At 34.2% G+C, this 14,276-nt stretch overlaps 2 protein-coding genes across 3 annotated transcripts; both read right to left on the bottom strand.

The window, feature by feature from the left end:
* Positions 1 to 35: 35 nt before the first annotated feature.
* On the bottom strand, positions 36 to 1,642 carry LOC123713711 (androgen-induced gene 1 protein-like). The gene is made up of 3 exons (XM_045667530.1): positions 1,430 to 1,642; positions 1,192 to 1,346; positions 36 to 1,121 (listed from the first exon to the last, which is right to left on the bottom strand). Exons 2-3 carry the CDS (start codon positions 1,336 to 1,338, stop codon positions 564 to 566), a joined length of 705 nt encoding a protein of 234 aa, XP_045523486.1. The 5' UTR covers positions 1,339 to 1,346; positions 1,430 to 1,642; the 3' UTR covers positions 36 to 563.
* A 1,119-nt stretch (positions 1,643 to 2,761) lies between these two features.
* Positions 2,762 to 13,765, bottom strand: LOC123713138 (dynein regulatory complex protein 1). 2 transcript variants are annotated; one of them, XM_045666665.1, is made up of 17 exons: positions 13,561 to 13,765; positions 13,022 to 13,209; positions 12,228 to 12,463; positions 11,860 to 12,066; positions 10,813 to 10,980; positions 10,382 to 10,552; positions 9,666 to 9,867; positions 9,486 to 9,577; positions 9,062 to 9,187; positions 8,249 to 8,371; positions 7,677 to 7,734; positions 7,248 to 7,326; positions 5,098 to 5,177; positions 4,449 to 4,583; positions 4,126 to 4,228; positions 3,347 to 3,510; positions 2,762 to 3,059 (listed from the first exon to the last, which is right to left on the bottom strand). In XM_045666665.1, exons 1-17 carry the CDS (start codon positions 13,698 to 13,700, stop codon positions 2,875 to 2,877), a joined length of 2,457 nt encoding a protein of 818 aa, XP_045522621.1. In that variant the 5' UTR covers positions 13,701 to 13,765; the 3' UTR covers positions 2,762 to 2,874. The 2 variants fall into 2 exon arrangements, with proteins under 2 accessions (XP_045522621.1, XP_045522622.1); XM_045666666.1 differs by lacking the exons at positions 2,762 to 3,059; positions 4,126 to 4,228 and having other exon boundaries at positions 3,436 to 3,510.
* Between the last annotated feature and the right edge of the window lie 511 nt (positions 13,766 to 14,276).

Genomic DNA, 14,276 nt, shown 5'->3' with positions numbered 1-14,276 from the left:
GTGTGTTTTGTTTTAGTTGAAAATAAAAGATTGTACTTGTATCAAAATTTATTGCTTTAGATAGCACATGTTCTAGCATAACTATTCAAAAATTACGTATTTGCCCATTTCGGAATGGGGCACACACACACTACACAATATTTGAACACTAGTTTGCAGTGCATACACTTTCCCTACATATTCACCTTCAAAAATGCCATTATGTGTAATTGTGCTTGTAAATTTTCTAAAGAAAAAATAATTTACATACCACAGAATTAAAAATCTAACATCTTTTGTGACAATGCACCACTACAAAAAGATTGAACCTTCATATTTCATAAAAATATTAAGGAAATAAATTACTTTTAAAACATATACCTTGAGTATTGTTATTACAAATTGTAATTCTTTGCATCACTGGTATCATTTTTAAATTGAATAACTTGTCAGAAATAAATATGAACAATAAATAATTATCATAACACAGCACATTTTTACAACACCCCACCATAACCCTACAAAATTCCATAATATAAAGCTAATTTAAGTAAGCAAAAGCTAAAAATGCAATAAGTACTTCTTTATTTGGCCTTTTTCTTACCAGACCTAACTGTGGATTCTACTTCCTTTGACCAAACAGCCGTATTCAAGGTTTCACCAACAGAATACAGAGACCAAGCAAATCCAAGACTGAAAATGTAGAAAACTACTCTAACAGGCCAATTAATTACAGATAGCACTGGGTAGACCCAGCTCCCGGTCTTAAAATAGATAGTATGAATCCAAATAGCATATCCTAACAAGAATAGTGAAAGTATAGACAGTCCAACTTTCCTCTTAGGATACATTCTGAATGTAGAAACAAGTTCAATTAACACAAATACAACAATATTGGAATGCATAACATGGTTCAACCACAATGGAAAATAAGCATCAATTGCTTTTGGTAAAATCAGTTCTCTGTCAACAGCATAAATACCCCAGAAAGTAATGCCTACAAACATAGATAATGGAAATGCTAAGGCACTGAAAATAGCATCCTTCATTTGCCTTATAAAAGGTTTATTGGCTGGCATAGGTTCATCTGTTCCTATTATATCATTTAACAGTGCCACAGTGAAATATGCTGTTTGGAGCATCTGAAAAAAAGATTTGGTATAATTATTATCTGATAAAACTATAATCTTTTATTCAAAAATAAATACTTACAGCATTTAAATAAGTTAAATATTTTAATTTCCCACCATAGGGGGTTACAGCAGTAGAAGTGCTTGGTATCCTCACGTACATGAAGTCATAATAGCAGCCATACGAAAACTGTATAGCTCCAATTAAATGGAATAATAATTTCCACATGTTAAATTCTGTAATAATGGAAATATATTTACGTGCAATACTTAAATGTTTATGGTATAATTACATACAGATAAATATTTTAAGCACTTACCTTTTTATGAAATTGAAGAGTAATCAACGATGTCTGATATGCAATATGACGTAATTTATAAATGGAAAATTTATCGTAATTCAGTCAAAAAAAGTGTCGAAAATGATGATTTGATTTGAAAGAATTAATAAAAACTATAATTTTTAGCCACACAGCACACGATTATCCCTCCCCAATATAACACAAATTCTGATTTCTGAATATGACATCTGAGTTCTGACGTGCATCATAGTGCACAGACGATAAGCGTTAATGCCATGAATATCAATTTAGATTATGACAGGATGATTTTAAAAATAATAACAATAGAAATTCATAAAACTTATACAAAATTATAACGCTATCGCTTAAAAATATAGAACCTCTAAGGAACTAAGTAAGCTAGTGGTATTACCACCGGCTTTATTCGACTTTATTCACTTCGAAACTTTGCAACAGGCGTGACCCACTAACGACAACCGAAAAAGAGTGACCTAATGTCATTCTCATTCAAATTTCTTTGGTGGTGGTGATTCACGGATGTCGTAAAGACATTTTGTCAAGATGCCTTAACAGTAGTGTATGTAGACTTACACTACTGTTAAAGCACTTGCTAAACCACAAGCTTGACTAAACCCCAGGTCTTATGGAGAGGTGTAGTGATGTGCATATCGAAAACGGGATAGGTACGATCGATATGCTAAATTATGCTTAGAAAGTGAATATATCGTGATATAGCCCTGAAAAGGGCCGTTCTTATCGTTGCTAGGGATATATATAAAAACCCTGATGCGTATCTTCCCATCTGTGTCATCTTTCTAACTGGAATTTCGAATTTGAATTTTATCGATAACATGCATTGCATGCACGTGAACATTAAATATACGAATGTATAGGATGAGGATGAATATCCCTTTTTGGTGTCGGACAACGTCAGTCAAATTAATGATAGGTAAACATAGCGCGTACCTAAGCTAGGATAGAAGAAGAAAGACGGTTACTTACTGTTAAGAGTGAACACTAGGTAGATTTATTCATAAAATATAAAACTCTAATTGCATCGATTAAACTAAAGTTTGTCTCTTTTCAGCACAGCTTAAATTGAATTTTACAGAAATAATGTAAAGTACTTTAGTGAAAGAATTGCGATAAGATTTTTATTAATTCGCTTTTACGAAAAGAAAGAGTGAAATATATAGGAAAAATAAAGATGATGGTAATTCGATTCAGTATACATTGAATGAAATAGATTTGTTTGTTTACCAATGTCTTATGATATGATCGTTTGTCTTTTATTGGTACAATATAATATATAGTAAATAAAACGCACAATTCATTTCACATTATATTATTATCAATATTTTCGGTGATAGCAAAATATCCCAAATATGGCCAATATTTAAATAAATTAATAATTAGATATGATTTATATTGTAAAATCTTGTTAATTAAATATCACCAAAACGTCAAATAGGTGGTAGAGTAGATATTTGTGTGATGTCTTCAGCGGCAGCGGTGAAGCTTGGTAAAGCAGCCTGTAAATATCGTGGCTTAGCGCCCGGAAGTTCCGGTAATGCTCCCCTCACGAGCCGACGTAAGGCTGCGTTCCGACGACGCAAATGAACGACCTCTTCGTGGATACGATCGCGTTCTTAAATTTTAAAGATATATTACAAATGTTATCGTTTATATGTTTTTTTGATAATTTATGTAAAACGTTCTTAAATTGTTTTATTATAATAGACTATACTAGGCAATATAGACATTTTAGTGAATTTCGATTCGATTCCAAAATTTGAATTGCGGTCGCTATGTAGTTACTACACTAATAATTACAATTAAAAATATATTACATTTTAAAATTAAATTTTGACGTAAAATTTATAACAAAAGACGTAATGAATTGTCATGACAATTACAAGAAAGGTGTTCACATACCTTGTAAAACATTGAGATAATTATTGAGTCCTGTAAGAATTCCGTCCCAGAATCGTTCCTTCTCTGACGAAACAATATCCTTCCACTGGGTCCAATACTGGACTATGTCCTCTGGTTTTAGTTTTCTTGATGGAGTCGTAAAATCCGGGGGTTTCAAATTGTCTCTAAAACAGTGAAAAATAATCCTCAATTTTATGATTTGTTACGTTTACTTGCGTGGAAGATAGAAACGAACGCCGGAACGGATTATTTTTTAATAAACAAAGGGTTTACAACAGTAATTGTAACAAATCGATAGATGTATCGAATTATATTACCATTTACGAGAATGAATCAATAACATTAATTCTATAACACAAGTTTTAGTTTTGTTTTTAACATCTGGCACTAAAGTGCCAAGTTAGATTTTTTATCAAGAATCGTCTGATATGAACCTCACTATTTTAACATTAATAGAGATTATTATTTATGAAGAACCGTTGTTAATGGTAGTTTTATATTCGTATATACGTATACGATACAGGAACTCTTTAGCGGTAAAATTGATAAATGTAAAATCTAATCATTATTCTTCATCATCAACAAAGTACCTATCACACGGCACGCTTGGCGCTAAACCACGACGATCTCAAACTCACTTCAAAGAGTGAGGGCTTTGATAATATTTCTTGTAACATTAGACAATAAACATAACATTCATTCGTAATTTTTGACATTCTGTGAAAACGGTAAAAACTACTTTTACATATTTATATTACTTTAATTAGAACAAAACTCACAATATATCATATAGTTTCTTCTTTTCGGGTGGCACAAATATGTGCATGTATTCGTTTAAACCTGTCAGAACTTGCATTGGTTCTATCTCCAAGGGATGGCCGACTACGGAAAAAAAACATACAAAAGCTAATCACTCAGTCAAAGAATAAAATTAAAAAAAACAAACTTCGATAGCGCGTTATAGGGTATGACGTCATCGTACTGATGGCATCCGTAGAAGGTAGGTGTCGCCGCACATACGTTTATACTCAACCACGATTCGTAAGACCTCAGCCCACCACTGCTCCTCCTCCTGTTGGTATAATAACAAATAACAAAAAACCTGGACATAGAAACGGGTTGTTCTGTTTAGCAGGCGCCACGAGCGTCGGTTGTGAGGCGACAGTGACGCCGCGTGTCCCTGCACGACGTGCTGACCCACCGGCCTCTGACGATACTTGCATCAAGGGTATATGAGCTGGAAATACCCTTTTAATCATTACATTGTAATATCGTGTCAGCATTATATCTATAAAATAAAATTCTAAATATTTTTTTATATATCTTGCGCGCATGTTTATTTGTGACCTACGAAATTCAGATTATTAAATTTCCCAGGAAATTTATAGACTTTTGTAGGATTCCAAACGAGAGACACATTTTCTCCAATTTATCGGTGATACTATGGTTTATCGATGATGATAATTTCCTGTTTTCAGATTTCAAGAGAATGCTCGCTGGAAAGGAATTCTGGCTGATGAAGAGGTAATCGCCGAATCTGAAGCCTGTTTTATGGCTAAATACAAACCATACTATAAAAATGCTTTCGAAAAATTGTCGAAGCCAACAATATTGTATAATCGTTACATTTTATATTAGCCTATGAACTTATTAGCCCACCTAATTAGCACACTGGCAAGAATTCTCATTTTCCAAGTTACAAATGGATTGAAAGAAGAAACATACAATTTGCTATGTTATATATATCTTACTTTTCGGATCCCCACACTTCTGTATAATTTGATCAGCTTCAGCCATAAGAAGTTGATCGTCTGCCGTTAGCTCGTGGTTCCTGCAATATTACAATTGGGGAAATGGGAATAGAACGGTCAGACAGATTGATGATTTTGTTTTTGAAGTGAAACTTCTTTACCTTCGGTTGGAAAAATTACCGTCACAATTTTCGGTTACGAGTTACATTTATCCGTTACGTGCCATCTTTTTCTTGTGCCTAACACCACAAAAATATATAATAACGATAACAATGATAGTAATAATACTATTACAATTAATGAAATTCTGTAATAATCTTAATAGAAATAAGATAAAATGAAATAATTGTATTATTTGTATTCAGGTCTATGATAATAAAAGTCTTTTGTTAAACTTTATCTAATTTAACTTTATTTAACCAATTTCTGTAATGTTGCATTTATGTGGGTAACACTGAAAATGTTCTGCACACTGGCCAGTTAGAAACATTGCTAATGAAAACTTTTTTTAATTTCAATTTTCTCTTTGGTAACCTAATGTAGTATATTGCTTTCATTTGTCATTTGTTTTTTGTAAATTAACGGCAAATCTAAAACTCTTGTTACACGTGAAAATGAACCTAACGCGAGAAAATTTTCGGTCAATGATTTATTATGACTTTCGTTGTGGGCTTACTCAACAACAAACCCATGATAGGCTACGATTAGCATTTCTTAATGAAGCCCTATTTCGTGCCACTATTTACAATTGGTTTAATGAGTTTATGCGTGAACGTAGCAATCTCAATGATGATACGCGTGAGGTCCTTTAACAGCGAAAACTGAAGATAACATCAGTGCTGTGCGACGCATGATAAAGAAAGTTAAGAGATCTATCAGCAGATACGGGCAAGCCTAGGCATTGGTATGAGTCAAGTTCAAAAAATATTACACGAACATTTAGGCGTCAGGAAGCTTTGTACCAGATGGATTCCCCATACTTTAACCGATGACCAGAAACACCTTCGCATGGTGATTGGTGATTGGTGTCGCCAAATGTTAGATAAGTTCAGCGGCGGTGACTCAAATGCTGTATTAGACATCGTCACAGGTAATGAAAGCTGGATATATTGCTACGCACGAAACCAAAAGACAATCAGCTCAGTGAGTGTTTCCTTTCGAGGATCGGCCAACTAAGGTAAAGAAAGGAAGAAGTCGAGGAAACAAGATAATTGCCTCATTCTTTGGTCGGAAAGGTCATTTCGCGACAGTTGTGCTAGAAGATGGAAGGACAGTTACTGCAGACTAGTATGTCAAACGCCGTTTGCCTGTTGCCTTGGAAAAAATTCGACAGCACCTTCACCGCGACAATGCTTCAGCGCACTCCGCAAAACGGACTGTTGAATATTAGACTATGGCAGGTGTCGAGATAATAAGTCATCCGCGATACAGTCCTTGCCACTTTCATCTATCCCCAATAACTAAAGAAAAAATTCGAGGTATTTGCTTAACGAGTCCTGAAGATGAAAGCGTACGAAAATGCCATAGAAGAGACCCACGAAGAATAGGCCCACTGCTTTTCCCAGTGGTTCCATCGAATGCGACGATGTGTAGAGAGGAACGGAGATTACGTCGAAAAACAATAAAAGTATTGGCAACTTTTTACATAAAGCCGTTTTTCATTTTCTAAACATTTTCAGTGTTACCTACATAGGTACCTTTCGAAAAATAAGGTTATAAAGAAGTTTCACTTCTTACGTGTGTACACTACACATTACATATACATACACGCACACATTTTTATTCATTTCAAAATAATTCCACAACTGTCTTTATGAACACCACCACTATATGAAACGAGGTGCCCACTGAAGTATTTTCGAACAAATTCGACTTAAGATCCTTTAAGAAAAGAGCATATCAATTCTCAAAAGGCCGGCAACGCACTCGCGAGCCTGCTAGAATTGACAGTGTCCATCACTTAACAACAAAAGAGCCCCCTGCCCGTTTGCGCACTGTTCTATAGAAAAATGCGGTAACTTGTGTTTACGAAGAGATAAGAGAAGATTGGATTAGAAGGGGAGAAAAGTATCGAATTGTTATATTTATTTTACGATTAATTCAATACTTTTTATATGTTATATGTATTAAAATATATATTTATATATCACCTAAATCCGATAGACCGAGATGTACTTGCTGAAATGCTTCTTCCAGCGCTTGTGCGCTGTCGAATTGACGCCCTGTCACCTAAAGACCATTTCAACAAATTTAGAAGTAAATAATATTAAAAAAAAACTATATAAATTGTAATATAATTAACAAAAAAAATATTCATCATATTCGTACTCGTAAACGTGCGCGTACGTGTCTTTTCCTGACGCTCCTTACAATCTGTCATTACTACAAGAATTCCTTTCGAAAGATTTTAGATTTCGTGATTCGTAAATCCCTTTAGGTCCTAATCCGCCAAATGGAAAAAAAGCTTCAGTTTCATGAACTTAAGCTAATGACCAAAAGTTCAAGCTATTTATTTATCACTTTTTTATATTTTAATTGGTATAAGTAAGCAAAAATTTATTATATATTGATTTATTTACCTCGAACAGACTTAATACTTAAGCTTGCGTGATGTGATACGTCGTCAGGTGCCTCCATCTAATAGTAAAAAAAGGTAGATTATTAACTTATATTAATTAAAATTAATAATATAGAGTCACCGTGACCACGCACGCTGAAAAGCACGCGAAACATCGGAAAAAATATTAAAATTTAGAATTATGTAAATAACTATAAGTTTTAAAAATAATACACAGCTTTAATCCGTTCAAAAAGTGTTTGTCTTAATGTAAAAGCTATTTTAACAAAAGACAATACTATATTAACTTTTTATAATTCAACTGCGCAAAGGATCCACCCCCATCACGGATTTACCGTGTTTATAAAATTCAAATTTCGTTGCTTTTTACAAAACTGTTAATTACCAAAATTTGCCATTTTAAAAAATTGTGAGCCATTTACATGCCGGTTGTGTAGCTCTTACGACCCGTCCATTTTATGTATACATATATATAGTAACATTTGCCTGGTAAATATATTTATATTTAATTACCGGGATTAATATAGTTTGATGGAGTATCTTGTAAATAAAAAGTAATGTATCAATACCTACCGACATCGGTTCCATGACATAATCAGACGTGGCTTCGAATCCAATGCAAATGGGACAAAAGGCGTACTTCATGAAAACTTTGCATAAAAGTTCAATGTCTTCTTGTGCTTGAATTTCTAGAGCCTGCATACAAATAATAAAATTTATAAATTTTAGATACTGAAATCTCAACCCTCTCAACGCTCAGACCTAAAAGATTGTCGGGCTACTGGTTTTTTTCATTTTGATGGGAATAACTTCATAAGTATTAATTTCAAGATAATAATAATATTTATTTGTTTTAAATAGTTTTATATGGAGAAACTAATTAGGTCTTAATATATTTTGTTCTCCCCGAAATACTATATAAATAATAATTCAATATAAATAAGAAATACTGTAATTTAATAGTTTTACGTGCATTTTGCCCAGTTATGTACGTTTTTTAAGTAAACTGTAGAGAGTAATATAAATGACTTTTGCTTTCGAATAGTAGTCTGTGGAAACAAAACCGTCTTGGTATCTGAAATCACAGCAGTGCTGAATAACGTTTTCTATTATATTGACAACACTGTTACATCATTATATTTCGGCTTGAATAATGTAGACTCATCATATAAAAAAAGTAAAGTATATAATTTGTGAATAACATATAATAAATTAATTATTACATATATTATTTCGCATTACTGCCACGCCGGTTCTCTTTCAGCACACTTATAATAAATGTAGGCTTGAAAAACGCTGTGTTGCCATTAAATTATTCTTTTGAAATTAACAAATTTTATATATTAAGTATTACTTGGTATGATTTTTTTAATTTCGCATACATACCATAAATATAGAATCCAAAGTGCATAGATTTCTTGAAGTCAACTGATACTTTTCGATAAGCTTCAATAGTCTGTCTTCTACCAAAAATCCCGTGTTGTCTGACACCAGTTGCAAAATGTGACGAACCTATAAATTAAAATCTATAGTGTATAGACGGATAATAAATGAGGTGTTCAAATAAAATAAATAGTATCAGATAATAATCAAGCTCTAATACGCATTTTTCTTAATTAATTTATTTTACAGAATAATATAATCTCAATCATGGTCATGTGAAAACAACAGTGGTTCGTAGTAATGTAATAAGAGTAGTCTCGTCAGGAACTTACAAAATAAGTTTACCTACTGTTTTATATAAACAATACTTATCGTGTATATATATATAATTATTTATAATATTACAATTATCTTATAGAAAACATACCAATCTATCTTTTGCCTCTTTGGCGCCAACATTTCTTGGATCTATAATTTCTTTAGATTCTTCAGGCTTTGATACTTCACTCGCCTCGGCGTCTGGAAGCAAAATTAAATTAATTAATAACCAAACCGATTGCAATTAATAAGGATTGGTGTAGACTCTGTGTAGATATTTTGATAATACCTTTTAGCGGGCTCTTAGGCGGAGGAGGCGGTGGGGGTGGAGGCGGCTCCGCTAATATATGAGCGTGTAAAGCCACTTCTGCGGCGCGAAGTTGGCGGGCTAACGTCCCGCATTGCGCGGAAGACATACGCCACACTTGACTGAACTTGTAGTTGTTAACATGGGCGAAGTGGTGGGATTTCTTCTCTAAATCATCCATCGCCTGTGGTATGGTGCAAATAAAGTTATACAGTGGACCCCGTTATCCGACAAACATTTTGCAGGGCAGTATGGGACTATGGAATAAGTCGGAGTATAGAGTACTGTCTAAGACCCATATAGACCGGATATTTTTACAAAAGAGTAGCTTGTAACGGATTACAATTTGTTGGAACAAATTACAGATCCAATGATAAGATTCTATATTTCATATGTATGTGTATTGTGTAGTACAAATCATACTTCATGCTTATCAAATAAGTAAATTGTACAACAATTAGAGACCTTACGTTTTAATATAAAATTACATTTCAATAATGCATTAGCGAAGATTATCAAAAAAATTATCAATAATAATTAATAGACAGAATGGATTAGACAGGGTCCGAATTACCGGGGGTAAATTCTACTGTATCTACAGCTTTTTTCTATAAAAGAATATAAAGCAGTGTTAATTTGCCATAAGCATCTTTAAATGCTCAATTGCTAATAAAAAATATTTAAATTGTATATACAACCTGCATCAATTTCACAACTTCCGTATCCGCTCGTATCTCTTCAATGGCGCCATCTTCCGCGGCCTTTCGGATTTTGGCGCGAAGCGAGTTAGCCACGTCAGACATTTTGTTTAATTTACGCTTCTGTTGCGACCTGACAAAAACGTTTTCTTCTTCGCGTTTTTTTAAAATCTAAAATTTAACCTTTGAAAATAGTGCATAAAAATACTTTCTTTTGGATCAATAATTTCAATTATTAATTATATACTTTTTATATTTTGCATGATTGCGTATTGGTAATGTTGAATCAAAATCAGTGAGTTTCACTTTAATTACGTCGTGCGTCACCTTAAGTATATTATGATGCTTAATACCAGTAAATTATCAAGGCTACAAAAATATTATTAGCCCATTATAAAAAAGGCCCCAAACGTGTTTACTACTGTACTTACTTGATAAGTGTAACCGATTTTTTCAGTGTTTATGAGACAAGTGGCCTTTAATTTCTCCAATTCCTTCTGCAGTTCTTGTATCAGCGATTCTAGCTCAATTTTCGCTTCTCGGTATTTCGCGTGATGATCCCACATAATATCTTCCACCTTTAACTTATACTCTTCCAACTAACAAAAAATTATATATGTTTTATCTAATATTGAATAAAAGCCACTCCTAGCTTGTAATGGTACCTTATGGTAATGGTAACTTTGAGGGCGTGTCGACCGACCGTTGTTTTAAAGCGTTTTTAAAAGCGCTTTCTGCATCACAACTATGTGGAACCTACTAAATTATTTACGAAATAATTCGGCTTAGGTACATTCAAGAAAATAATGTACCAATGCTTAAAAGGCCGGCTACGCACTCGAGAGCCCTCTGGGATTAAGTGCCCATGGGCGGCGGATATCACTTAACATCAGGTGAGATAAAAAAAAGATGATAGACAATATTATTTTATTGCAGCTTTATATTCAAAAGATCTGCAACGCCGCCAGCGATTCAACTTCATTATTGAGCTTTTGATTCCAGAGTTACGACATCAGCGCTACGTGTATTGAGAAATCGAAGTTCTCAGTACTAATAATAGTAATAGAAAGGAAAATCTATTATAAAGTTAACATTTGTTTTATTATTCCTTAGAATTGCCGTGAATATCTTGAAAAAATAAAATTATACAGTGGCGCTACAAACTTTTTGGATCCGGGCCTCAGACTCGTCGACTTTTTGGGCAAGGCAGGCAAAGGCAAAGGCAAACCGGTTTCTTCACGATGTTTTCTTCCACCGTACGAGCGAGTGTTAAATGCGCATGTGCACATTCTATATAGAAACAAAGTCCATTGGTGCACAGCCAAGGATCGACCCTACGACCTCACCTCACGATCGAACACTGCTCTGCCGTGAAGATTTTCGTTACACACAATAAATACACAGTGTAGTTATTTATGTTAGGCATTACCGTTATTAAAAGAATTTTCGTACCTTTAAAGCAAATAAAATGACCTCACCTGTTCAAACTTATATTCCAAATGTGCAGTTTCTTCTTTATCCCTCTGTCGATAAAGCGCTTCCCATCTCTTATTATTATGATCCAACATGGCATCCCGTTCTATGTTGATTGCTTGTTCGATACACGCTAATTGCTTTTCGTACGCTCTTTGCATTATTGTGAGCTGTTTTTCGACCCTATCCGACAGTTCTTTGATGTCGTTATCCTGAAAACATTGCATCCTGCACTCTACGGTACCAGTGATTATCGCAACTCGCATACTACGTATAATACGTAAATGGTATAACATTATTGATAAAACAGCTAGTTTTATTCAAGCACTAGAGTTATCAATTAAATTCAAGGAAATAATGGAAGGAGTCAAACCTGTTTCTCCAAATCTTCATAATAACTTTCGTCCATTCGCTTTAATTCGTTTTTTAAATCCGCTATAAGTTCATTCTTCTGGTCTAGAAGGTTATCGCATTTTTCTTTTTGTTCCTTTATCGCTGCGTCTATATCTAATGGGTCTTTAATCTGTAGCATGGCGTCCCAGGTAGATGTTATTACCTCGTATTGTATCTGCGCTTCGTTTGCCTCGCTTTCTATTTTTGCGAAGGATCCTGAGAAACATCACGGTGTATTATAGATATATTAGCCTTGAGTGCTTCGCGTTTCATGTAGGAGTTTATGTATACCAAACATTTTGTATTGCGACAGTGTGTAGCGTACAATTGGTAGCGCTGATCGTTCTTACCGTGCGCATTAAAAAAATATTAGCTATTATAATAATTATAATCCAGTGACGCTCCAGGTCGCAGAAATCTATATTTACTTATGTATAAGTTACCAGTGTCTTATAGGCTAGGAGGTGGGAAGCCTTTTACAGATGCGTGACACGTTTAAACTTTTCTAAATCATCCCCTCGTTACATATACCGATGTAATATCATGCAAGTCGTATAGACGAAAAGAATTATGCTGTGTTATGTTTAGTCCTAAGGTGCAGTTAGCATGTTTTATTATTTATAAATAAGAGGGTTAAACTACATTTTACGTGAGTGCTGTTAGCACGCATAGTGACTGGCTACTACTAGATACACATTTGCATTGAACTTTTATTCATTTATGGGGTTATAACCCATAGCTCTCTAACTACGAGCGGAGTGTAGGCTAACATACCAAGCATCTTTTCAGAAAAAAGCGCTCTTCGTATAACTTCACGCTCGTCAGTTGTAACTTTGACATTGGTGACCTTGGCAGCGCCATCTAGAGCTAATCGTTGTAATTCTTCTGCAGCCAAAGATGTTGCCTGTTCTATCAAGCCTGGTTCCTCTTCCTTAAATGTTTCTTCAGAAGTTTGTTCAGCCCTAAGCGATATATTGAGTAATTAATTAAAACAAATATTTGAGCTTCTATAAATATATTTTTTGATAGTAAATTTGCAACGGTATATTTATAAACGCGTAAAATGTGCGTTTCAGTTCTGTCAACCCTGCAAGGCAGGGAAAAATAATATAAGTATATAAATAAATAATAAAAGTTTCACTTTATAGGCCGGGAGTCGAAATCAATAGACCGTACCCTAGACGCCAGTTCCTTTACATTTCCTTAGCCGTGGTGTCAAAAACCTTTAGCTTGGTTTCGACAAAGTGAAATAATAACCAGTCCATACAACTACCGAATACGCATTTTATGGATCACACTAAGCATCTATTCACCTTTTTAAAGCTTCCTGCCTTTTTTTAATTCGTAAGGCTCGAGCTGCTTTCCGCTCCAATGGATCGAGGGAAGTAACTTGCGGTTCTTTTGGAGCCAAAACATCTTCAACATCGTCATAGCCGCCAAATTGACCCGCCATTATACATTTGCGTTTACTTTATTTATAATTTAAAACGAATTGCAACCCACTAGCTTTGTATAAGATATAAAATTGATCAATAACAAAGTAACAATGGTTTTGTTTCTATGGTGATGTACTAGTGACTGTTGACAATTGCAGTTTATACAAATATTAAAATAATCCGTTTAACTGTGGCCTTCATTCTTGGTTCCTTGCATCTCTTTTTATATTCCAAGTTTTCAGCAATTCCCAGCCCCGATGCAAAATAGTTCATCTAGTATGGAAAGTAGTGCAAGCGCAAAATATAGAAAGTAAATATTGGTAAAATAATTAAGAACGTTTAATAAAAAGTAAGCCACAATTTGAGGAACATTTTAAAGTTTATTTTAACATAACTGAAGTCCTTTCATGATTTTACATAACATAAAAAATATTCTAAAAAACATAACGCAAAAGTATTCGTCTACCCTTGTCACCCACGCAAAATAGTTCGTTTACCTAGTTGTGCCTTTCCTCTCAATGACAGTTTTAATGCGAAGGCATGGTTGCAACCAACGCTGCACACGCCTCAGGCGTAATTGACTCCCAGACAGT

This window comes from Pieris brassicae, chromosome 8, assembly GCF_905147105.1.
Source record: "Pieris brassicae chromosome 8, ilPieBrab1.1, whole genome shotgun sequence".
In the NCBI taxonomy this organism is placed as follows: Eukaryota; Metazoa; Arthropoda; class Insecta; order Lepidoptera; family Pieridae; genus Pieris; species Pieris brassicae.
The sequence above is the reverse complement of the archived record's forward strand: the minus strand, read 5'-3'. Positions and strand labels throughout refer to the sequence as shown.

What these genes read in the sequence shown, in the direction of transcription:
- LOC123713711 (XM_045667530.1), bottom strand. Translation starts at nt 1,338, where the DNA reads ATGTGGAAATTATTATTCCATTTAATTGGAGCTATACAGTTTTCGTAT. An exon ending in ATTTAACTTATTTAAATGCT is followed by an intron (nt 1,122 to 1,191) that starts GTAAGTATTTAT and finishes TCTTTTTTTCAG; the next exon opens with ATGCTCCAAACAGCATATTT.
- LOC123713138 (XM_045666665.1), bottom strand. Translation starts at nt 13,700, where the DNA reads ATGGCGGGTCAATTTGGCGGCTATGACGATGTTGAAGATGTTTTGGCT. An exon ending in TCTCGGTCTATCGGATTTAG is followed by an intron (nt 5,178 to 7,247) that starts GTGATATATAAA and finishes GTAATATTGCAG; the next exon opens with GAACCACGAGCTAACGGCAG. An exon ending in GAAGTGTGGGGATCCGAAAA is followed by an intron (nt 4,584 to 5,097) that starts GTAAGATATATA and finishes GGGTATTTCCAG; the next exon opens with CTCATATACCCTTGATGCAA.